The sequence below is a fragment of the Euprymna scolopes genome, chromosome 31 (assembly GCF_053919585.1).
Source record: "Euprymna scolopes isolate OS-2025 chromosome 31, ASM5391958v1, whole genome shotgun sequence".
NCBI classification, from domain to species: Eukaryota; Metazoa; Mollusca; class Cephalopoda; order Sepiida; family Sepiolidae; genus Euprymna; species Euprymna scolopes.
This window is the reverse complement of record NC_136512.1, coordinates 10,544,415-10,571,593: the sequence shown is the minus strand read 5'-3', so window position 1 is coordinate 10,571,593 and position 27,179 is coordinate 10,544,415. Positions and strand designations below refer to the sequence as shown.

General features: G+C 31.4%; 1 protein-coding gene across 1 annotated transcript; it reads left to right on the top strand.

Annotated features, from left to right (window-relative positions):
- The first annotated feature begins 2,729 nt into the window (after nt 1-2,729).
- Nucleotides 2,730-22,336, top strand: LOC145255517 (uncharacterized). Its single transcript, XM_080113979.1, has 5 exons — nt 2,730-2,837; nt 8,682-8,753; nt 15,988-16,056; nt 17,001-17,174; nt 20,590-22,336. Exons 1-5 carry the CDS (start codon nt 2,813-2,815, stop codon nt 20,862-20,864), a joined length of 615 nt encoding a protein of 204 aa, XP_079970105.1. The 5' UTR covers nt 2,730-2,812; the 3' UTR covers nt 20,865-22,336.
- Nucleotides 22,337-27,179: the final 4,843 nt, after the last annotated feature.

Sequence of the window (27,179 nt, the reverse complement as noted above, 5' to 3'; positions counted from 1 at the left end):
TGGAGTACTGCTGCTACATCTGGGCAGGAGCTGCTAAAAACAGCCTATCCTGCCTTGACAGAGTACAAAATAGACTTCGTGGTTTAGTGGGGGATGCCCTTTTCTCTTCCCTGCAACCTCTCTCCCACAGAAGAGACGTTGCTATCCTGTCTTTGTTTTATCGCTATTTCCATGGCAAGTGCTCGTCTGAGCTCCAATCCCTCGTCCTCCCTCGCCAATCTTTCACGAGAAACACCCATCTGGTGGAAACTACTGTCAATAGTTTTCCCCACTCTTTATCTGTGCCTAAATCAAAACGTAGATTCCATGAACAAAGCTTCTTTCTTAGAACTGCACGCCAGTGGAACTCTCTGCCGCTTGCCTGTTTCCCACCTGACTACAACTTGGACGTCTTCAAGTCCAACATACACAAACTCCTGACAAACCGCCCACTTAAGTAAGACACTCTATCAAAACCCCCAATACTAATGATTACTACAATACTATCTCATTGATTACTGTACACGCAATAACCCTTATCCTTGAGTGGCCTTCGGGCCTTGATAAGTGGTGACCCCCATGTAAAAAAAAAAAAAGTGTGCAATACTGACGACCTAACCATGCTACGGCGCAATCTATTGGCTATGCCTCGATTTTAATTTATATTTCTAGTTCTACATTCTACGATGTGACAAGTAACGCGTCTTTTTACAACTAAGACAGTTACTGCTAGTATGCAGGCGGCAGATATCATACACACACACATAGTTATATATATATAACTACTTCATTTACTCACATAAAATTAATATACGAAAGTATAGATTTATGCGTAAACTTTAAGTATTTACTTCACAAGTGCTCATTACGTAGCTAGAGCTAGTTAGTAATTTATAAAATATATATGGTGATTAAGCTACACTGAATATTTGGCGTTTCATCCACTCTAGGATTCGTCAGGCTTATGCGTGAATTCTGTTGTTTCTCGTTTTTATATGGTCGTCTTCTGTTGAGGATTTTAGTTAGCCAATCAGCTTTCTAGTATCCACAGCGCCCCTTCCTATCAGCCAATGGGCATGCATTTTATCGAGCAAAGGATCTGTTTTAGAACTAGGTTAGTGGTTTAAGGCAGACCTTTTCATCCTGTGTTTTATATATATAAATATACATATGTGTACATACATATATGCACACACACACACACACATATATATATATATATATATATATATATATATATATATATATAAAAGTGAACGTGTCTGTCTGTCTACATTTCCCTACGCAATAACTCTGTCAATTTTTAGTCTATAGACTCGAAATTTGAAATACCGAGTACTGAGATTTGGGAAAATCGATGTGACGGGTGTCAGCCAGAAATTTGGCTGTTAAGGGGTCAAATTTCAACGATTTGACCTTTAAGAACTCTACCAAACTCCTCCGACAATTTTGGGTCTAGACACTTGAAATTTTAGATATAGGTTCCTTGAACCTGGATCTAACTTAATAAAGTGATTTGAGCCCGAAACTATATAAATTTTAAGGGGTCATAATAGGGGTCAAATTAAAAAAAATTTACTCTTTTTTTTTTTTTTTTGCTCAGCATACACCTCCAAACACCCGGGCAACGCCGGGCTGAAATGCTAGTATATATATATGATCGTTTATGTATATTCATGTCTATTTAATTTATTTATTTGTTTATTTTCTATTGTTTTTGTTAGTTTTAAAGCTATTTTTTTATTGCTATCCTAAAGTAAGTTTTATTTTGTGAACGCAGTTATTTGCTATTTTTCTTCTACAGTTTAATAGATTTTGGGTTTTTTTAAAGCACAGGATAGCAAATTTTTCATGAATATATAATTTACATGGGTCGTCTAAATGCCTACACGTGGGTAACTTGTCTTATTATTTTCCATTCGACTACCGGCGAATGTCCGCTTTCTTTGAGTGCCCAGTATTTATTCGCTAGTGTTGTTTTTATACGGTGTTTTTTTTATTGTTGAATGTACTTTTGTGGTCATAGTGGTGTAGCTTAATCGCCATATATATTTTATAAATTACTATATATATATATATATATATATATATATAAGTACGATTGTTGAATATCATTTTTCAATTTTCTTGCTTTTTTTTGTGGATGGGGAGCAAATAAAAAAAAGGATTCTTGCGTTTTTTTTAACACACATACCTCCAAGCACCTGGGCAACGCCGAGTAACCTCCCCCCCCCCGCTAGTAAAATAAATAAAATAACAAAATTCCAAAGGAAAGGCAATCCAACCTTTTTTCACATTCCTGACAACCACATCCCTTAGCCAACTGTTGGGGTGTTTAGGTTAAGGTCACCCCTCCCACACACACCCTCCCTCCCCTCCTTTTCACTCCTTTCTTCTACTACTCTCCTTCAAAATTTAAACCGCGCAAGCCAGCTAGCGACTACTGTGACCTAGACTGACCAGGTCATTCCACTGAACAAGCAAGGACGTTGGTATATTTAACAAATAAATTAATAATACATAGCAGCAGAAAAAAAAAGACAACGAAATATACATCGAATATACAAAATAAAATAAAGGTTAGACAAAAGCAACAACTTTTAAACTTAAAAAAAAAAAAATATATATATATATGTATATACGCAAAAAATAAAAAAGAAACAAAAAGAAATGTTAATTACCTAAAATATACTTTACATATAAACCCCCGTCTTACATTTGCTGCGAGGCTACACACAGCCATTCAATTCATTTTTCGCTTCATCATCTAGCAGGTTTTGAATCGATCTGTCGCGTCCACCATTTGAAAAGCGGATTTTTCCCAAAATATATTATGAATATTTTCACAGATATAACAAGTAAGACATTTGCATTTAATACAACTGATTCTATATATAGATATATATGTATGTACTTATTGATTTGTAAATCGCCACGTGTTTTCGTCTTCTCTTATCAACACCGACTATATCTACTTCCTCGCATTATAATAGCCTTCTAAATCTCTACTACATATATATATATATATATATATATATATATAAATTAAACATGAGAATTGAACAAGCGATTGCATATAAAAGAGGAAATCTCAAATAATATAACTTTTAGTTTTAATGCTTGTGTAAATTAGTGATTTTTAAATCAACGCATTTCGAGTAAAAACCTTATGACTTTCTGTCGTCTCATGGTTAAATTAGTATATTTTTCAAATATTCCCAAAATAGATCTAGTTTTTAGAAAAATATTAATTAGATATTGTGTTAGTATTATTTAAAAATAAAGAAAATCAGCAATAATTATTTTCCGACGTCTTGTGTTTTAAAATTGTTATATGTATTTACTTGGTCCAAATAATCGATTGCATTACCGCCTTTGGATCTTGCAGATATTCTAGCATCAAAACAAATGACAAATTTTATAAATCGTTTCACAAAAATAACGTAAATAAAAGAGCTCTCTTATTTACGTTATTACGTTATAAGATCTGTATGACAAACTATATAAATCGTTTAACTATATAGTCTTAAAAAAATAACGTAAATAAAAGAGATAGACAAACTCTGTCAATACGTTTAAATTTCAGGTCCACCGTATAACGAGTTGCGTTTTTCATTTCACTTTTTCTATGATTAGTTGGGTTTGTATTACTGTACACATAGATTCGAAAAAGTTGTCAAAAAACAAATATATAACAAATAAATGTTATCAAAGGCAAGATAAGTTACTTTTTTACCAAACTGGATATATTTTTCGTGTTTTTATTCAATGTAACATGTTTATTCAGCTCGAAAAACATAGTGTTTACCGATGTATTCGAAAATTCAAGATGGCATCTGGTTCTCTCTTTAACACGGTAAGTTTGGGATAAGGTGCTATAAATAAAAAAAACTATACAAAATACTATTAAAAACCCGCTGAATATATGTCAACCTATGTCACGGTAACATATATTAAGCGAGTTTTTAACAGTATTTTATCCGGTTTTTTATTTATAGCACCTTTTCCCGAAATACCGTGTTTAAGAGAGAATCAGACGCCATCTTGAATTTTCGAATTTATAATTAATTATAGCATTTTCTTTAATTACTATAAAATTAATATAGTGGTAAAATTATTTTAAAAAAAACAAAGAAAACAGAAGCCAAACCATTTCAAAAAAGGTCAAATTCACGAAATTAGCCATTAAAAGAATAATAAATGGTAACATTATCAATAAAAGTTACTTTCCAACTTATCTGCATCATTCGTTGGTATTTTTAAGTAGTTTTAAGTGCTTTTTATTTCATATCGAATGTTAGAGCGGTTTCGGGTAACCTTGCGAAGTTCTGAAATGCCATAAAACATACCCCGTTTTTTTTTTTTTTTTTTTTTAATAATAATTACTACTTTTTTAAATAGAAAAATGAATGATGCAGGTAAGTTGCAAAGTAATTTTTATTGTCAAATAATAACAGAAAAACTTACCGTAATTATTTTTCACATGCATGGGAGTCAAATAGAAGAAAACTTGTAATGTTTTCAAGGAAAAAAGCTAAACAAAAAATGGACGACTGGGGGGGGGCTAACAGCAGCAGCGCCAAATACAAGTTTCCAGAATATTTCCTGCTTGAAAAATTAATTATCAGATAACACCGACCACTCTAATTTGTTTTGTTTTTTTTATAGGTAATTGAGGTCGCTGACAACGAATCTGATAGTCAAACTTGGGGCAAATTTACCGTTTGCATGGTATTTACCCCTGAACCCACGAACTACTTTTGACCATTTTGCAGCTTCCGTTTATGCTACGCTGTAGCATAAACGACGGCAGGGGGGATGTCATGTTGGGGCGCGCGCATGACATCCCCCCCCTGCCGTCGTTTATGCTACAGCGTAGCATAAACGGAAGCTGCAAAATGGTCAAAAGTAGTTCGTGGGTTCAGGGGTAAATACCATGCAAACGGTGAATTTGCCCCAAGTTTGACTATCAGATTCGTTGTCAGCGACCTCAATTACCTATAAAAAAAAACAAAAACAAATTAGAGTGGTCGGTGTTATCTGATAATTAATTTTTCAAGCAGGAAATATTCTGGAAACTTGTATTTGGCGCTGCTGTAGCAGTATCAGAATTTTGTTGAAATTTTCAGGCGAGTCGCCATTTTGAATATACACCTATATTTCTATCAGATTTTAATAATAGTAAAACGTAATTTAAACCCGTAAATTTTATTTCAATAAAACGAGCAAAGACCAAATTTTAATATCATAAAAGCTTTAATAGAGAAATAAACAATTTTATTTATTTTTCCTTCGATTTTTCACTTAACATTTCACGGAATGTCGAACAAAACACTAGTTGAATCTTACGATATATTTTTAAAATGGCAAAATATATAACTTACCTGGTTAATGAGTAAGATATGCTTTCTTTTAATCTTCCTGTATGAGAATTTATTCATATTTATGTATTATAATCCATGTATTTTTTAAATGGAAGGATTTTTCCAACACACATCGCGACCACGCGTGGCTTTCAAAGCAACTTGTAACGACACCGGAAGTGAAAAATTATCTCTTACTTATGTACGGAGGCCTATAAGTGTAAAAAAAAACACTAATTCAGAAACCTTAATAATCTCGATATTGGATTATATTCCTTCAAATTTTCCACTTTTAAAGGTTTTCGGAGGCGCTGAAAACGGGAATAACCATTTATATATACGGCAAACGAAACTAGTAGTTTCCAAGATAAAAAATTTTACAAATGGTCACAAAGTGGGGGTCACTTTTCTATAATGATGTGACGTCAAATGGGCACCCACTTTATGGCCACATTGCAATGAACAGATTTAAGGGAGATAACTTGTCCTTTTTTTTATTTTTGTGCCTTTACGCTATCGTAAATAAAAAACTGGGAGTTTTCATTTTTTTCATTAACACGAATTACGATATGACGCAGATATGCAATGTTATTTTTTTTTTAATATCTTAAAGAAATACCTGAATTTTTTTTTATTATACTATAAATCTGCATTATCCGATTTCGTCTTTTTTTTATATCGAAAAAAAGGAAACCAGGAATTAAATATAAATATATAAACTGATCGACCATTAATTACTGGAACATTCTAAACAAAATTTAAGCTTCCACGTAAAAACAAAACAAAAAAAAACACGTGGTTATCGAAAAAAGAAGGATTTAAATTTTGGACTTTACCGGTAAATTTACAGATAAGTGCTATTTTTTGTTGTTTTAAATTTGAGTATTTTATTTATTCATGTTTTATCTTCAATTTGTGATATATAAAACGTGTCAAACAAAATTAATTATTAAAATTCTCATAGACATTCCAAAATGGGGGGGTGAATTTATAAAACAACGTTTGTCTAAAATATTATATTTAGTTTATCGGAAAGAGCATAAAATTTTACATTCACCCTGAAAAAAACGTAACAATTGAACGAATAGGAAAATTTTGATAGATTTTTAAAGTTTAAAAATTGAAAAATATTCATCTCATAAAAATCAATTGATTTCACTACGTAACAAAATGGCTTCCCAGAGCGCACGCACGCACTTTGTAAACAATGTTTTTTAAACAATGAAAAATAATATTTCTATTATTTTTTAAACAACTTAAATAGTTTATTTTGGAAGAATATTCTATAAAGAAAATGAATAACCCACTTTAGAAAGAGAAATTACGAGTTTTCTATATTTTAATCGCAGTTTTCTGTTAGGGGTGTCAAAAATTCCCCCAAAATTCTGATACTGCTAGCGCTGCTGCTGTTAGCCCCCCCCCAGTCGTCCATTTTTTTTTTTTTTTAGCTTTTTTCCTTGAAAACATTACGACAAGTTTTCTTCTATTTGACTCCCATGCATGTGAAAAATAATTACGGTAAGTTTTTCTGTTATTATTTGACAATAAAAATTACTTTGCAACTTACCTGCATCATTCATTTTTCTATTTAAAAAAGTAGTAATTATTATTAAAAAAAAATAAAAAAAAAAAAAAAACGGGGTATGTTTTATGGCATTTCAGAACTTCGCAAGGTTACCCGAAACCGCTCTAACATTCGATATGAAATAAAAAGCACTTAAAACTACTTAAAAATACCAACGAATGATGCAGATAAGTTGGAAAGTAACTTTTATTGATAATGTTACCATTTATTATTCTTTTAATGGCTAATTTCGTGAATTTGACCTTTTTTGAAATGGTTTGGCTTCTGTTTTCTTTGTTTTTTTTTTAAATAATTTTACCACTATATTAATTTTATAGTAATTAAAGAAAATGCTTTCTTTGTTTTTTTTTTAAATAATTTTACCACTATATTAATTTTATAGTAATTAAAGAATATGCTATAATTAATTTTTTCAAACAGTTTCGTGTTGAAATATTCTGGAAACTTGTATTTGGCGCTGCTAGCCCCCCCCCCTGTCGGCCATTTATTTTTTCGCGTTTTCTCTCTCTGTAAGCCCCCCACCCCTCGTCCATTTTCTCCGTCAGATGGCAGCATGTGACGTCATTTTACGGAGAAATCCGAGCGAGTGATAAGCCACGCCCAGGCCAGCTCATGCACTAGTACCCTATTAGGGAATTAATTTGCGGGGTCATTATGAAGAGAGAAGAGTAGAAAGATGTTTGTTAACATTACACTTGAACTTCTGCATATCATTGCCGTTGGGAAAGCAGAATCCCGGAAGGGAGTTCCAAAGACCCGCAGTTCTGGGGAAGAAACTATTGGAGTAAAAGGCTTTCTTGCACCTAGGGATCTCTACTGTAAAGGGATGAGACTTAGTAGCTTGTCGGGTTTGTCGGGGGTAGTTACGTCGGGGAGGTACAAGTGTTTGCAGTTCGTCAAAGCATTCACCATTAAAGTATTCGTAGAACAGGCAGAGGGATGCAACATCTCGTCGATGGGACAGAGGTTGAAGCCTAGATGACAGTTCAGGACCTATCAGGTTGGCGACTCTTTTTTGAACCCTGTCCAGGAGCGAGAGACAAGCAGCAGATGCACCAGCCCAGATGTGACAACAGTACTCCATACATGGGCGAATGGTTGCCTTATAGAGGTATAGGATACTGTCAGGCGTAAGTAGTTTTCTAGCACGGTAGAGGGAGCAACCTTCCTTGCAGCCTTGGCAATGCTCTCAATGTATCTATTCCAGTTCATATTCCCTGTAAACGTTAGGCCGAGCCCAACCCGTTATTATTAATACGGGGGTACCGTGTTCGGACTCCAGCTAGGCTCTGGGACATAGTTGCTGATTCTCTGTTTTTAATGTTACTCTTTTACTGCCTTCGTTCCGGATTGAACTCAGCATCTTTTGGGCAACTGTAAACTTTGGTACAACGACTAGGACCATCCGGCCATGTCCCAGAGCCTACCTGGAGTCCGAACATGGTACCCCCGTAATAATAATAAAGGGTTGGGTTCGAGACTCCTAACAAACGGTTCCCCAGTTCGAGACAAAACACCTGATGAAGTCCGGAGGGTAAAACGGCCGAAGCGTTGTGACCATAACAACGAAGATGAGGAAGTCAGTCTGACAATCTCAATCAAGTATTAGTTTTGTTTAAAATTCATATTCTCGTGTGTTTATGATGTTTTGGTTTTAATAAGTTAAATGCTTCCGTCCTTACGAGACTATAAAATTCCTACTCAACATAATTCAAGGTAATTAAATATAAATCTTTTATTTTATTTACCAATAGATGACCAATCTGTTCTGGATGGAAAAGAAAATAATTCAACACTAGATTGCGATGCAATTTTCTCCCTTGGGGGTAAGTAATTTTTACTCACAAAATCCAATCTTTTTCATTATATTTTGTATATTGATTTCGATTTTAAACTGATTTTTATATTCTTATTTCTTACTAATAAAAAGGTTATAATTTTAATGTTTATGGTTCTAAACTATGAATTAGTATCAACTATTTTATTGGAATTATAAATAATATAAAATAAATTGATTTAATTTTCATAAACAAACATGGTTAGAACTATTTTTTCTACAAAACTGTTTAATTTTTTCCGATTAAACAAAATATAAAATAATTTTTTGTTGATTATTGTAAAATATTTTTTAATCTGAAAGTATTTTTTTTTTTTTAAATTAAAAAAAAAAAATTTTTTTATTACATTTTCACCCCAAACAAGGCGCATTGCCACTTTGGTGTAGGGGGCTACTATCAGGGGCAGCAACTACTGGGACACTATGTTGGGATTTGGGCAGCAAGATGTCGGTTCACGTTGCACTTGAACTTCCGCATGTCAGTACAGTTAGGGAAGCAGGAACCTGGAATGGAATTCCAGAGTCTAGCGGTTCTGGGGAAGAAACTACTGGAGTAGAAATATCTTTTACATCTAGGGATCTCTACTGTGTGGGGGTGGGATTTAGCTGCCTGTCGAGGGTGTCTACATCGTGGGGGCACAAGTGTCTGCAGTTCGTCAGAGCACTCACCATTAAAATACTTGTAGAACAGACAGAGGGATGCAACGTTTCGTCGATGGGACAGAGGCTGAAGTGTAGATGCCAGTTCAGGGCCTATCAGATTGGCGACTCTTTTTTTAACCTTGTCTAGGAGCGAGAGACTAGTAGCAGATGCACCAGCCCAAATGTGACAACAATACTCCATACATGGGCGAATGGTGGCCTTATAGAAATACAGGATACTTTCAGGTGTCAGAAGTTTTCTAGCATGGTAGAGAAAGCCTACCTTTTTCGCAGCGGCCCTGGCAATGGTTTCAATATAATTGTTCCAACTCATGTTTCCTGTGAACGTTAGGCCAAGCAGTTTGAAAGATGTACTCTCAGACAAAGAGTCACTGGTCATTGCTATTGGTGGCAGAGAAGGTTTCTTGTAATTATTGAAGGAAATCAGTTTAGTCTTGGCAGCATTGAATGTGACCATCCATTTATGTCCTCATTCCCTACAGATTGGAGGTCATCCTCTAGTGTTTCTGCCATTTCTTTAAATATGTGTTCATTTGTTTTCCTGTCATGCCTGTTATAGAGTGTAGTGTCATCAGCATATATACCCATCTCAGAGGCAGTTTCGTCGTGGAGGTCATTAATAAATATTAGGAACAATAGAGGTCCAAGAATAGACCCCTGAGGTACTCCCGCATTTATATCATACTGCTTAGATGTACGACTGTCGAGGATAACCTGGATTTTTCTCTTATCTAAGAAGGATTTAATTTTGTTAAGTATTCTACCAGTGATACCGTATGATTTAATTTTCCTGAGGAGACCCTTGTGCCATACCCTGTCAAAAGCCTTAGATATATCTAGAGCTACCGCTCTGCCCTCCCCCGCTTATCCAGTGAATGGTATATACGTTCAGAGATTACAGTGAGGATGTCAGCTGTGGAACGGGCTTGTCTAAATCCATATTGTTTGTCAGTCAGAACTTTAGCATCTGTAAGGTGCTGAACTAGAGCATGGTTAATTATGGTCTCAAATATTTTGGCGAAAAGTGGAAGGAGGCTAATGGGGCGATAATTTGCTGGGTCAGTTCTTTCGCCAGAATTCTTGACTATTGGTACCAGAGAAGCAGTTTTCCAACAGCCCGGAAAGCATGATTTATTAAGGCATTTGTAGTAGAGTTTGGAGAGAACTGGAGCTACTTCAGCTGAGCACTTTTTTAATAGCAGAGCTGGAATGAGATCAGGTCCACATGCTTTTGAAGTGTCAAGGTTTTTTATAATAGCGTGTACGTGAGCAGGGGTGATTTTTAGATTGTCTAGCGTGGCGTCTCTCCGCAAAGGAAATTCAGGCAGGGGGTGGTTGGTAAGGTCCAGTGTGGAGTTCGCGGCAAACCGGCTGGCAAGCATATTAGCCTTGTTGGTTGCTGAGCAAACAACCTCGTGATTCTTACTTTTTAACGTATATGATTTAACGTATGATTTTCAAGTCTTATTTCCTGCTGTAGAAAGGTTATAATTGTAATATTTATTGTTCTAAACTATGAATTAGTATCAACAATTTTATTGGAACTATAATATAAAATAAAATAAATTATTTTTCATAACCAAACATGGTTAGAACTATTTATTCTTACAAAACTGATTGTTTCATTTTTTCCGATTCAATAAATTATAAAATTTTTGTTGATTATTGTAAAATATTTTTTTAATATGAAAATATTTTCTTACTTTTTTTTACATATCGTTTCATGTATTAGCACTTATTGTCTAATAATTAGATTTTGTCTCGTTTTAATATTTGCCGTGAAATTATCGATTAATAATTAATGAACTATTGATCAATAATTAATTATTAAAATGCATAATGAACGTGAATATTAAAAATCTGTTATGAAGTAATTAAAATAATTTTTATTTTAAAACTGTTTAATTGTTATGTCAATTCTCTTCGTACATTTCATCATTTATATATTAGTAGTTAATAATATTACTGATTAATGTAATATTAAATTTAAGAAATATGGAAATATTTTTAAATATCCTAACTTACACAAAGAGGCATTTCTATTCTTAAGAATTATTAAATAAATTGCTTTAAGATTATTATAAGAAATCATTTATATTATCAACTGCGTGATAAAAATAGTTGATTACAGTTACCTCCCTTTGATCTTGCGAACACTCCAACACCAAAACATGCGATAAAACTTTATAAATCACTAAGCATTATAATTCTTAAAAAACAAACAAACATAATGTAACATTTTTGTTGAAATTTTTGTTCGAGGATAATTTGTAAATATTACAAGAAAAAATAGGCATTCTATTTCTACCACTATACATGTCACTCGAATATAAACCATGTATATTATCAAATACGTGGTATGTATTTACTTCGTAACAGTGGTTATACATATCTGCCACTATACATGCCACTCTAATATACATTAGTTTTGCTCCTGAAGAATGGGGGTAATGCGTGGGAAAATGGTCTTATCAAAATAGCACAGATACTACACTATCCACACGGGAAGAGAGGTAAATCTTTGTAACATGACACCAAATATTTCCTTACTTCAATGACAAGGAAAAACAAGGTAATCCCTGGGAGTAATGAAATCTTGGCCAAAGAAAAGCAAAATGATCGGTTTGTGTGATAATAAAGCTTCTCAAATGCATTTGTGATGTTAAAGCTATGTAAGCCTAACCGGTTCCAGCAATCGTCGAATTATTTCGATTATCGATACTTATCTAAGACATTCCGATTAGTACTTTATCTACGAACACTGCCAGATACATAAAGTACCTTAGTGTGAAATTTCATAAGAATAACTCATTTCGAGATTATAGGTAACGAACACACAGATACAAAGTTACTTTTATAAAATAGTAGAGACAATTTGAAATATCACGATTAATACATCAAAATATAAACATCTTTATTAATATTGAAATTTAATTAGATATTTGCTACGGAAAATCCAAGTTTTCACACAGATACGATACTCATACGAAATCCAAGTTATAAAAATGAAAAACTAAAATTTTTTAAATCGTATTTCCAAGTTTAATTAAAATTTCTTTTTTTTTTATTAATTTGTTTGATGAAAATTCGTAAATAATACAAGCAAAATAGGCATTCTGTTTCACTGTACATGTCGATCGAATATAAATTAGTCTACTTCCTGAAGAATGGGGGTAATGCGTCGGAAAATGGGCTTATTAAAATAGCACAGATACTACACTATCAACACCGGAAGGGATGTAATTCTTTGTAAGATTATATCTCGAGACACAATATTACCTTACTTTCATGACAAGGAAAAACAAGGTAATCCCTGGGAGTATGAAATCTTGGCCAAAGAAAAAGCAAAATTATCGGTTTGCGTGATAATAAAGTTTCTCAAATGCATTTGTGATGTTAAAGCTATGTAAGCCTAACCGGTTCCAGCAATCGTCGGATTATTTCGATTATCGATACTTATCTAAGACATTCCGATTAGTACTTTATCTACGAACACTGCCAGGTACATAAAGTACCTTCGTGCGAAATTTCATAAAAATCACTGAGTTGAAAACTATAGGTAACTATATCAAAACATTCGATGGGCTTTAGGTTATCCTTTACGGAGATGGTCCCGACGTCCGCCTCGTTCTGAGTTTGGGGAGAGGCCGTCTGACGTAGGCGATGTCGAGGCAGAAAATTACCCTAACCCTAAAATATACGATATGTCACAGACAGATGCTTTTACAAATATTGTGAAACAAATCACAGAATTTTACAGGGTTAACTAACCACGTGGAACTATTCTAATCATGTGGATTGTTTTTTTGTTTTTAAATTCTAATTATTTGAACTGTTTATTTTGTAAGATCCCAATTATTTGAACTGTTGAATAATCAAAAATTTGAACTGTTTATTTTGTAAAATTCTAATTATTTGAACTGTTTAAAATAAAAAAAATAAAAATTCTAATTATTGGAACGGGTTTTTTTTTCTCCTTAAGTTAACAACTGGGCACTTTATTGAAGGGGTAATTTTCTGCCTCGACACCGCCTACGTCAGACGGCCTCTCTCCGAGCTCAGAACGAGGCAGACGTTGGGACCATCTCCGTAAAGGTTATCCGGGCTTTAAAATCTATAAACCTAAAATATTGACTGGGGATATGTTCATACGTTTTTTATTAATTCAAATCCACCGTAGAAATTCATATCAACATCAGATTTGCGTTTTTAATTAAATAAAATCTGTGTGTTTATAATAATAAATTAAAGCTTAAAAAAACAGTGAGTAAAAAAAAAATAACGAAATAATTTTGTGTGTGTGTGTTTTTTTTGTTTGATTAAATGTTTTATGATTAAATCTAATTTTTACAAAAGTTATAAAATTATATGTAAGAATTATTTTTAATAAAGAGATCAGCAAAATTCACGTTCACATATTATGGGTTGAAAAATGGTGATATATATATATATTTAGTCAAAACAGTCGATTGCAGTTACCTCCCTTGGGATCTTGTGAATACAACATTAAGCATACGATAAACTTTAAAATCTAGAAAAATCTATGAACATAAAATATTGACTAGCGATATGTTCACAATTATTTTTTTATTCAAAAACAATGTAGATTGCGTTTTGGATTAAATCAAATGTGTGTTTTTTAGTAACTTTAAATTAAAACTTTAAAGGCTTTATACAAAAAAAGCATCTAGTAAGAAAAATGTAATTTTGTGGGAGAATTTTTTGTTTGATTAAATGTTTTGTTGTAAATACAACTAGCAAGAATTGGTCGTCCTCTACTGTAGCAGTGTCAGAAATTTTCGTGAAAATAGTGAATAATTCCACCCCATCTTTCCAAGCTTATAACTCCTCGAAAAATGTAATTCAAGCCCTATTTTTTTTTCAATTAAAGGAGCAAGGACCAAGGTTTTATTTAAAAAAACAAAACAAAACAAAACAATGTGTTTTTTTTTTTTAAGGTTTTAAACTTCGGACTTTACAGGTAAATTTCTAAAAAAGCGATTTTTTTTGTTTTAAATTTGAATATATTATTTATTGACGTTTTCTCTTCAATTTGTGATATATAAAACTCCACGACATAAATTAATTATTTACTTTTTAATAGACATTTCAAAATGAGAGGCGTGAATTATTCGACCCCCTATCTTTCTAAGCTTATAACTCCTCGAAAAATGTAATTCAAGCCCTAATTTTTTTTTCAATTAAAGGAGCAAGGACCAAGGTTTCATTAAAAAAAAAAGACAAAAAGAAACAATGTGTTCTTATAAAATAAGGTTTTAAACTTCGGACTTTACAGGTAAATTTCTAAAAAAGCGATTTTTTTTTTGTTTTAAATTTGAATATATTATTTATTGACCTTTTCTCTTCAATTTGTGATATATAAAACTCCACGACATAAATTAATTATTTACTTTTTAAGAGAAAGTTGAAAATGGGTGACACTTGGGGGGGCGTGAATTTTAAAAAAAAACGTTTGTCTAAAATATTATATTCGATTTATTGGAAAGAACATAAAATTTCACATTGACCCTGAAAATATCGTAAAAATAGAATCAATAGAAAAATTTTGATAGATTTTTAAAATTTAAAATTTGAAAAATATTGAGTTTAAAAATTGAAAAATATTGAGTTCGGAAAATTCATTACTGTTTTTAAAAAAATATATATTTTTATTACTTTTAAAACAACTGTAATAGTTTATTTTGGTAGTATAATCCATAAAGAAAATAAATAACCCACTTTTAACAGAGAAATTACGAGATTTTTATATTGTATTCGCAGTTTCGTGTTAGGGGTGTCAAAAATTCCTACAAAAATTCTGATACTGCTACCTCTACTGTTCTTAAACATGACGATGAAATATACATTTTGTTTTGATAAGAAGGCGGTAAAGCATAGGAAAACGGTTTCATTGTAACAAAACAGAAAAGATACCACAACAACAAGAGGAATAATAGCAAGGATAAGTATGTCAAAAGACCAAATATTACCTAACTTCTGATAATTAGAAGGGAAAGATAATCCCTGGGAGTATGAGATACACAAATACAAAAATTCCCCCGACTGAAAATAAAAGAAGGGGGTAATTCATATGGGGATTTCATCACAACGAACTAATAGACATTCTACATTAAAAGAGAATGTGATCTCTGGAAGAGATTGTATAATAATAAAAGAACAGATACTACACTGCTTACCTCATAACTGCGAAAAAGGGGGAGATAATTCGTGGAAAGAATATATCATGAAAACAGAATCGATACAACACAAAACACAGACCCGAAGTTAAAAGTAGAAATAGTGTATTAGTCTGAAACAAAATATAAATAATGAAGAATGAAAACAATAGAAATAGTATTGTTTGAGATATACAGGTACTTATTTTGTTTACCCTAGAGAATTTATTTATTTTTGCAATAAATATAGAAAAGGCTATATATTATTTAAAACAAAACATTTGTTTTATAAATATTGTTTTTGTGATGATTTTGTTTTGATAAATTTAATGTTTCGTTTATATATATATTATATGGTTTTATATAATTTTTATTTAATAATAGCTTACGAAACTTCTTTGATTGAAGCTATAAGTGCCAAATCCAAGGAAAATAAATCTTCTCGTTTTAATGGTAAGTTATTTATTCTCGCAAAATCCTTTTTTTCTTCTTCATTTTTCCTTTTATTTCGATTTGAAACAACGATTTTTTTTCGTAGTCCTAATTTTACATTTGAAGTATTTTAATTTAAAACTATTCCTTAAAAAAAATAGTAGTTTATTTTGTTCTGTTTTATCGAATATGGAACTGAATTTTTCAAATTAATCTAAGATATATATTTACTATCAAAATATACTTTTTTCAGCATATCTTTACATGTATTAGCACTTACAATGTGTTAATGTTGAGACATTATTCAATTATATATTAAGAGTTCAATATGTTTATGATAAGACATTATTAAATATCGTATTAATACTTTAATAATTTAATAATACATTAGTAAAACACATATTATATTTAAAAATGTTAATCATGACTTAATTACATTGAAATGCTTTACTATTTTATGTTAGTTACGTTAGTAAATTTTATGTGTATGTTTGCATACGTTAATAATGATACATTGGTGAATTATATATTAATGTTTAAATATGTAAATAATCAGATATTAGTAAATTATATATTAATACTTACATACTTTTATAATATATTAATGACTAGATTGTTATGAAATTACATATCAATATTTATATACGTAAATAATGAGATGTTAGTAAATTACATATTAATACTAAAATATGCTGATAGTGAGATATTAGTAAATTACATATTAATACTTTTATAATGAGACAATAGTAAAAACATGTTAATATTAAAAGACGTTCGTAATGATGAATTGTTAAATTTCATGTTAAATTTTAACTATTTTATTGATGAGGCAATAATGAATTATGGGACATTCGTAAATTACATGTTAATTCATAAATACGATAATGATGAAATATTAACAAATTACATATCAATACTTAAATGTGTATGAATATGAATTGGACAATATTTTTTGTATATTTCAGCTAGGATAATTGACGTTGATTATCGGAATTTTTTACACAATACGAGGAAATCCGAGAAAAGAAAATTCGAATTCTACACTGAAGAAGTTGACGACATTGGTGATCGTTTTTCTAGAGTAAATCTAGAAGAAAAACGAAGGAAAAAATGTCCAGAACAATTTTATGCAGACTATTGTAAGATATATGTTTAATATCAAAATATACATTTTTAACATATCGTTTTATGTATTAGCACTAAACAATACGTTAATGATGATCAATTACATATTAAAAGTTTAATATGTATATGATTATACATTAGTAAATTTCATATTAATACTTCAATAATTTAATAAGACATTAGTAAAATACATATTATTATTATTAAAATATTTTATTGATGAGGTAATAATGAATTAATTATTTTTATAGAAAAATATAAATACATAAGACATTAATAAATTACATATTAATATTCAAATATGGAATGAGTAGACATAAGTAAATTACATTATTATACTTGAATATGTACGTCATTTTAAACATGTATATGACGAGACATTTGTAATATTTATAAGATGCGTTAGTTTTAACAAATTCATGTGCAAATGTTTATAAATATTGCGGTTAACAGATTTTAAATAATGTTTGTTTCGTATCTTAATATATAATCAAAATTAATTTATTAAATAATTAATTAATTTAATGATTTTATTATAATACAATGATGAGACATTGATCAATTACATATTAAAAGTTCTATATGTTTATGATAAGATATCAGTAAGTATCATATTAATACTTCAATAATTTAATAATACATTAGTAAAATACATATTATTATTGAAAATGTGTTAATAATTATTAAATTACATGCCAATACTTTAATATTTAAATGATGAGACGTTGGTAAATTATGTGTGTTTTACTTTTGTTAAATGTATTTGTTTCGTATCTTTCTTAGTTGGGTGATTATATGTACACAAATTTCATTCAATAAATAATTAGTTTAATTAATGATTTATTTACAAAAATCAGAAGTCAATTTTTTTGCGTTTGTTTTTACGGTAACAAGGATAAAGCTAGTTTAAATCTCCATTTCTCACAAGAAAAGAATTTAAACAATTTATAAACTCATTTGAATGACTCTGAAATAAAATATTTTTTATATTCACTTTTCGTATATCATTTTATTGTTCGTTTCATATACGTAAATGTCATTAAATCATGGACATCAGGGGTACTGTGTAGGGAGGTGGGCAGCAAGATGTCGGTTCACGTTGCACTTGAACTTCTCCATGTACGTACAGTTGGGGAAGCAGGGACCCGGCAGGGAATTCCAAAATCTAGCTGTCCTGGGGAAGAAACTACTGGAGTAGAAGGCTCTCTTACATCTAGGATCTCTACTGTAAAGGGGTGGGATTTAGCTGCTTGACGTGTTTGCCGGGGGTATTTACGTCAAGGGGGCCACAATTGCTTGCATTTCGTCAGAGCATTCACTGTTAAAGTACTTGTAGAAAAGGCAGAGGGATGCAACATTTCGTCGATGGGACAGGGGTTGAAGTTTAGATGAAAGTTACGGACCTATCAGATTGGTGACCTTCTTTGGAACCTTGTCTCTGAGCGAGAGACTAGTGGTAGATGCACCAGCCCAAATATGACAACAATACTCCATACATTGGCGAATGATGGCCTCATAGAGGTACAGGATACTTTCGGGCATTAGTAACTTTCTTGCACGGTAGAGAGAACCCACCTTCTTCGCAGCGGTCCTGGCGATACTCTCGATGTAATTGTTCCAACTCATGTTTCCTGAGAGCGTTAGACTGAGGAGTTTTAAGGATGTACTTCAGATAAAAGAGTCATTGGCTTTTGCTATTGGTGGTAGAGAAGGTTTCTTGTAATTATTGAAGGAAACAAGTTTTGTCTTGGCAGCATTGAATGTGACTATCCATGTATGTTCTCATTCCACTACAGATTGGATGTCATCCTCTCGTACTTCTGCCATTTCTTTAGATGTGTTCATTTGTTTTCCTGTCTTGTCTGTTATAGAGTGTGATGCCGTCAGCATATATACCCATCTCACAGGCAATTTTGTCAGGGAGGTCATTTATGAATAGTAAGAATAACAGAGATCCCAGGATAGCCCCCTGAGGAACGCCCGCATTTATATCGTATTGTTTAGATGTACGACTGTCGCGAACAACCCGGATTTTTCTCTTATCTAAGAAGGATTAAATTATGTAATGTATTCTTCCAGTGATACCATATGATCTGATTTTTCTGAGAAGACCTTCATGCCATAGCCTGTCGAAAGCCTTAGATGTATCTAGAGCTACCGCTCTACCCTCTCTGCTTTGTCCAGTGACTGGAATATACGTTCTGAGATTACAGTTAGGATGTCTGCTGTTGAACGGGCTTGTCTAAATCCATACTGTTGGTCAGTATGAAGTTTAGCATCTGTTAGGTGATGGACTAGAGCTTGGTTAATTATTGTCTCAAATATTTTGGCGAAAAGTGCGAGGAGGCTAATGGGGTGATAATTTACTGGGTCAGTTCTTTCACCAGAATTCTTGAAAACTGGTACTACAGAAGCAGTTTCCAGCAGGAAGGAGAGCAAGATTCATTAAGGCATTGATTGTAAAGTTTGGAGAGAACTGGAGCTATTTCGGCGGAGCACTTTTTTTAATAGAACAGCCAGGATGAGATCAGGTCTACGTGCTTTTGCAGTGTCAAGATTTCTTATTATAGCATGCACCTGAGAAGGGGTGATTTTCAGATCGTCTAGTGTGGCGTCTGTCCGCAAAGGAAAGTCAGGCAGGGGGTGGTTGGCAGGGTCCAGTGTTGGAGGCAAACCGACTGTCAAGCATGTTAGCCTTCTCAGTTGCAGAGCAAACAACCTCATGATTGTTGGATAGTGGGGATAGTTGATTGCCCATTATTTACTACACTTTTGTAGAAGTTGCGGGTCCCTTATTTCTGTGCTACGATGCGTTTTTTTTCTCTCTTAGCTCTCGTTTTTTCTTTCTTACAGTTACTTCTGGTTCTATATACTTCTGACTGTTTGAACTGGACTTATGTTGGTTAAATCTGCGGTACGCATGCTGCATTTGCGCGATGGCAGCTGCATAAGTAGAAATAATGCATTGGGGAGAGTGGGGCTTGCTATAAAATTTCCGTGCGGGAACATGTGCTTCAATTGCTGTTTTGAACCATCCAGTGGTCTCATTTACGCACTGTTCAGCAGGAAGTGAAGAGATATTTCGCCATGGGGCGTCTCTGATGAGATCTCTGATGGCTTCCAGTCAGCCGATCATATTTCGTTGTTTTGGCAATTGCTCTTCCGTTTTGGCTCAACAGTTTGGGGCGATTTCAACTATTATCACTACATGATCAGCATTCCCAAGTGGGCTGTGCGCATTTATAAGACAATCATTGGGAATAGTGGTCAGAAACAGATCTAAACGTGATGCGTCTTGTTCTTGCTGGTCAAGGAAACCTAACCATCTCATTTACGCACTATTCGTTTCATATACGTAGATGTCATTAAATAATGAATTGTTTTTATTTGTATGAATATAAATTGGAAAATATTTTTTGTATGTTTCAGATAGCAGAATTGGCGTCGATAATAAGTATGAGAGGAAAATCGCGATACGAAATTTAGATTTTTACCCTCATGAAGTTGACGACATTGCTGATGATTTGGACGAAATAAATCTAGAAAGAACACAAAGGAAAAAATGTGCAATTAAAAGTCAAGAAAGAGAGGCCGCACGACGACTCTTTCGTTGGATGACCTCAAGGAAATTGGTATCTGTTAAAGATATCGCTGACTTTGGACGCGAATATCTTTTAATAAGGAACTCTCATAAAACTGAGTGAAAAAAAAAAAATTATTTGATTTTTAAAATGATTATCAAAATTTTGGAAAACGAACTTTTTCAGATTTTTGTTTCAAAACATTTAGATAATTCACATATTTTTATTACTTTTTTTTACTAACCTTTTTTTACTAATTTTTTTTTTACTAAATTTTACTAACAGTTTTTTACTAACATTTTTTTACTAATTTTTTTTACTAACGTTTTTCTAACTTTTCAACCATTTTTAATAAAATCGGTCGCTGACGATTAGAAACAACTTATTGTGAACATTTTTTGAAAAATATGAAAGCAAATTCATCGATTTATTTTGTGGCTTTTTATTGATATTTTTATTTCATTAATTTTTATTAACCTCAATCGATTCAATAAATTCTGTAGTATTTTTTCTCTTTAATTTTAGGTTTTTAGTCTGTATGTTTTAGATAACGATAGTAATATCATATATATTTTATAAACCGAAATATACTTTGTAATTTTAATGCCAGAATAAGAATTTTAAGAACAAATAAAAATGTTATCTATCATAATAACTGATTTAGTTAATGCCGACCTGTAATTGAATTAACTTTAGCCTTTATTATTGAATAAAAAAATTGAAGTTTTAGAAAATAGTTATTAATCTAAAAGCTAATTTTTTCAGTTCGAGAAATAAAATCTATAGATACTTTTTTAAAATATTGATTAAACTGTTTATAATTTAAATTCAAAGTTTATGATATTTTTAAATTTTTAATATTTTTTTAATTTAATTTTTTACTAACCTTGAACTATTCAATCAATTTTGATTAATTTGCTTGGGCACAATTTAAAATAAAATAGATTTTTTGCAGATATATAAAAAAAAATCGCTTTACTAACCTAAAGCAACTCAACCTATTTTATTGTATTATTTGCTTAGATTGAATATTTTTCTTATTTTTTAAGGATTTTCCATGAATATAGAAATAGAGAATAACATACAATGAGGAAATCGAATTTAAAATTACATTTTAATGGAAAAAATTAGAAATTAGAGATAAATGAAAATTGTAATAATTGATTTGAATATTTTTTGGATTTATCGGACGACTGTTCTCATTTTGAGTGTGATTTTCACAACGGTTTGGTCGATGTAATCTCCGATCTTCTCCAGGTGTATCTTGTCGAACTCGGGAATTTAGACGGAATCCCAAACGAATCCCTTTATGTACTTCACGAGAGTAGATGGTCTTTGTCCATTAGCCATGACCGGATCGAAGTGCTTAGTAATTTGCAATTGTATTTTTCAGTCCTTACACTGACAATTGAACATTCAACCTTCAGACCTGAAAATGTCACAAGTTCCATCGACCACAAACGTTGTGAAAATTACACTCCAGATGAGAACAGTAGTCATATATATCATAATAATATGAATAACCTATCCTCATCTCAAAAAATTCAGAAACCTCATTAATCTTAATCTTTGAATAAATTTGATGTATAAAAATTTTGATGATGAATTGATTAGCAATTTTTTTTATTTTGAAAATAAAATCTGTTTTTCTTTTTCAAATTTTGTTTTGTTCTCTGTTCATTTTTTACATTGTATTGTATTTATATGTTTTAAAATATATGTACGTATTCAAATCTTTTAAATAAAGAAAATTCATGTCTCAAATCTGTTGTTGGTACTTTCCTTAATTAAAAACAAAAAGAATGCAAATTTTGATTTGCAAAAAGTCGGAATTGTTTGGAAAAAATGTTCAGTTTATTTTCAAAATAATACATGGTAAAAACTAGAATTGCATTATATATAGATACTAAAAAATTAAATCTCATAGAGAGTAGAGAAATGTCACATGTTTGCAATAATATTACGTCTCTTTACCAATATATATGATATAATTCAGCTAATAATTATGCCTTGATTCCTTTTTTAGTTAATTTAATTGATGGAACGTTAGAGGATAAGACGATTTTACAATGATCTGAGAATTGAAGATTCAATTTTCAGACCTGAAAATGTCACAAGTTCCATCGACTACAAACGTTGTGAAAATTACACTCCAGATGAGAACAGTAGTCATATATATCATAATAATATGAATAACCTATCCTCATCTCAAAAATTCAGAAACCTCATTAATCTTAATCCTTGAATAAATTTGATGGTTGAAAAGTTGATGATGTATTGATTAGTAATTTTTGTCGATTGGAAAATAAAGTCTGTGTTTCTTTCAAATTTTGTTTTGTTCTCTTTTCATCTTTTGCATTGTATTGTATTTGTATGTTTTAAAATATATGTACAGGGTGGCCGAAAAGTCCCAGGTGTGTTTCATTAAAAAATACTGTGTTTTATTAAAAATACATGTATAGTGTCCTGGGAATTTTCGGCCACCCTGTACGTATTCAAATCTTTTAAATAAAGATGATTCATGTCTCAAATGAATCTGTTGCTAGTACTTTCCTTAATTAAAAGAAAATGCATCAAAATTTCGGAATCGTTTATGATGAGAGCATAGGAGTACAACCTCTCAATTTGACAATTTCAGAATTGCATTGAATTTGATTTTTTTTTTAATCTTACACTTGTTCTAGAATCAAGACTATCTAACGGATTAATGTATCAAAATAAAGTTTCCGGATTTAGTATCATAATATCCTGATGCTAATTATTAAAAGACGTCAAATAAATCTGTTGTAAAAATTTATTTAATTCAAAGAAATGAATCCACAATTTCATTTACCAACACTTGTAAGTGTTTGGAAAGAAAACTTATTTTAAATGCAAAAGTGAAAATCTATAAACGACACATAATCCTGATTTCACACCATCAAACATGACATTGGCTAATGTCGTGTTTAATGGCGTGACGTCAGGATTATTTCATGTCATCAATCTCACCAAACAAATATCTGCCCTGATTGTTTTTACACTTTCATTGGCTAATGTCGTGTTCGATGGCCTGACGTCACGATTATTTGATGCCATCAATCTGTGACCAAACAAATAGTTGTTTTTTCACATCTCTTCATTGGAACTGAAAATTTTAAAATATATGTACATATTCAAATCTTTTAAATAAAGATGATTCATGTCTCAAATAAATCAAAACGTAGATTCCATGAACAAAGATTCTTTCTTAGAAGTGCACCCCTGTGGAACTCTCTTCTCTTTGCCTGTTTCCCACCTGACTAAAACCTGGATTTCTTCAAGTCCAACGGAAACAAATTTCTGATGAACCGCCCCCTGAAGTAAGACACTTTATGAAATTTCCAATAGTAACGTACTGTACACGCAATAAGCCTTATCCCCTAACAGCTTCCGGGCCTTTATATGTGGTGACCACCTTGTAAAAAAAAAATCATGATATAACGCAACTAATAATTATGCTTGAAGTCTTTTTTTAGTTAATTTAATTGAGTGAACGGCAGAAGATTGGACGATTTAACAATGATTTGTAAATGTCATAATAAACAATAATGTTCCACTGTGATACTTGATTAGAATATAATAAAATTATGTATCGAATAAATCGATTTTTCAAACTCACTTAAGAATCTGAGAACTGATCAACATGTTTGTAATTATTTTGAAAAAATGTTTTAGTTCATGATTTTTTATGTTTTTTATATATTTTAAACAAGTTCAATAAGTGCTAAACAATGTTGGCTTTGTTTATGTTGATTCAGTTTTGACGGTTTTTCATAGACGTTAAAATTCACTTAGAACATTTAAGATACTTTCGTGTTTTGGTAAAGTTTACCCTAAGTTTTAATAATGAAGAGGATACATATAACCTGAATTACATTTTCTATTCAATATTTACACGTGTTTATAATGAGGGCATTGAATGACAACCTCTCAATTTAAAAATTGTAGAATTGCGCTGAATTTGATCTTTGTTTTAAATTCTTACAAATTTTCTAGAATCAAAATAATCTAATGGATTAATGTATTAAAATAAAGTTTCCGGATTTAGTATCATTATATCCTGATGTTAATTATTAAAAGGCGTGAAATGAATTTGTTGTAGAAAATTTATTTAATTCAAAGAAATGAATAAACAATTTGATTTACCAATACTTGTAAGTGTTTAGAAAAAAAACTTATGTCAATGCAAAAGTGAAAATGTATAAACGACACATAATCCTGACGGCACGCCATCAAATATGACATTTGCTAATGTCGTGTTTGATGGCGTGACGTCAGGATTATTTGATGTCATCAATCTGTGACCAAACAACTAGTTGTTTTTCACATCTCTTCATCGACTGAAATTATTCCGAATTAGGTGTGAGCAGAAAACACGATTTCATGCATTCAAACATTTGAAACAACATCAGAATAAAACTAAAAGTGTATTGCAAGTCCAGACCTCAATCAAGTATTTCACCTAACCAGAAAATAAAATCCACCACCATCGAAATCCGACTGGACCCGAACACTCACGTATACACAGCTGTGATTTCTCGTCTCTTTTATACAGCTCAGTCGTGGAAATCAATGTTAGTCTATCATAACATTTGCTTATTCAAACAGCTTAATTCACAAAATGTATTGCTTGTAGTATTTAAAAGATTCTAACAACATCTGATGTGTTATTTTCACAAGCTTTCACTCAATTTATCCACCGACCTTCTACCAGTAAATAAAGTAATTCGTAAAATTGTAAATTATACCTTTCTGGAGGTTGACGGGTCGATATTATGAAACGCCACACACAAAATTTACCATTTCGAATTATTAAGACTACTATAAACCGACAGTAGAACATGTTACTTTCGTGGGTTGAATAAAGGATTTATATAAATATAGAAATTACGTGTACATTCGCAAGTTTGATAATAAAAAAATTTCGAGTTCGACAAGATACATCTTAACCCACTACTCGAAATGAGACGTGTAATATGAAGAAACTAAATATTATAAATGTTAATCTATTAAATGATAAGAACATTTTTGCACAAATAAATTTAAAAGAGAAAATCAGCAGGAGTATTTGTTTTTCCTTAATCAACGAGGGTAAAATGCTCTCGTTCTGTCAGCCATGACTAGGTAAAAGTCCTAAGCAATTCGAAATTGTATTTTTAATGTAGTGTGTACTGAGGCTGAGCCTTCAACAACCACAAGAATGTAAATTTTTAACTGAATCTTTCGAAGTACTTATCCACTACGTCACGTTCTGTTCAAAATTTGGTGCAGATTCCCGAGTTCGACCGAAAGATTCCCGAGATCGACAGACAGATCACAGTTTAAGAAAATTGTCTCTTTACTCATATTATTAAACTGTGGAAAAAAAAAACAAAAAAAAAAACATTTGTATCATTTGGATTACTGTTCAGGTGAGATGTTTGTGACATCCTTGTAGCAAGATGTATTAAGAATTACATATGGGCGTGAACATTTATTTTCTAACGACTACTTGGAGTTATTTAACATTTTGTTCACAATTTATTTTGAAATTTACTGAGCCAAGATCGTATACTTTAATTTACAAAATTATGAAAAAATATATTTGATGCAACAAAAATCTTATTCTAGTTGTATGAGATTTCAGATTATTAATAATCCAAATATATAAAATACAACTTATTAAGGTTTTAAAGTGTTACGACGAAACTTAAATTTTTTCACACTTTGTTGAAATTTACTCAGCTAAGATCGTATTATTTTATTTAAAAATTGATAAAAAAATATTCATTATGCAACAAATATTGTCATTTTTATAAAATTGGTAAATATCGACTTAAATGAATTCTTGGAGTATTTTTATTATTCTGATTAATCTTAGATATTTTTCACTGACTTTCATCTTGTGTTACTTTTTGAACTTCGCAATATGCATGTGGAATTTAATTGTCTGTGCGGGATTTTGAGTAAAAACCTTTGTTTAATTTACAAGTGATAGCTTGTTCTCGTTATGTCAGACCTTACTTGGTAGAAGATTTCATTAATTCGTAATCGTATTCGAAAATAAATATACAAACACAACTATGGATATATATATATATATATATATATATATATATATATATATCCATCCATACATACATACATGAGTATATACATACATACATACATATATATGAGTATATATATAAAATCATACATACATACATGTCTATATATATTATATATATACAAGTTAGAAATGCGTTTCATCCAAGGCATGAAAATTGTTAAACAATCTTTTTACTATAGGCTTTAAAAAGTAAGTTACAAGATTCAATTGTAAATTTATTTATCTTCAAAGGGCACTTTTATAAATTTTACAAAGTAAGGTATAAAAATTTAATACGTTACCTTGTAAAATGTATAAAAGTGCATTTGAAGATAAATAAATTTCAA

Bases quoted from the DNA above. Each gene is read 5' to 3' on its own strand.
- LOC145255517 (XM_080113979.1), top strand. From the start codon at position 2,813: ATGAATATTTTCACAGATATAACAA. The intron at 2,838-8,681 runs GTAAGACATTTG...ATTTACCAATAG, and splicing joins TATTTTCACAGATATAACAA to ATGACCAATCTGTTCTGGAT. The intron at 17,175-20,589 runs GTAAGATATATG...TGTATGTTTCAG, and splicing joins ACAATTTTATGCAGACTATT to ATAGCAGAATTGGCGTCGAT.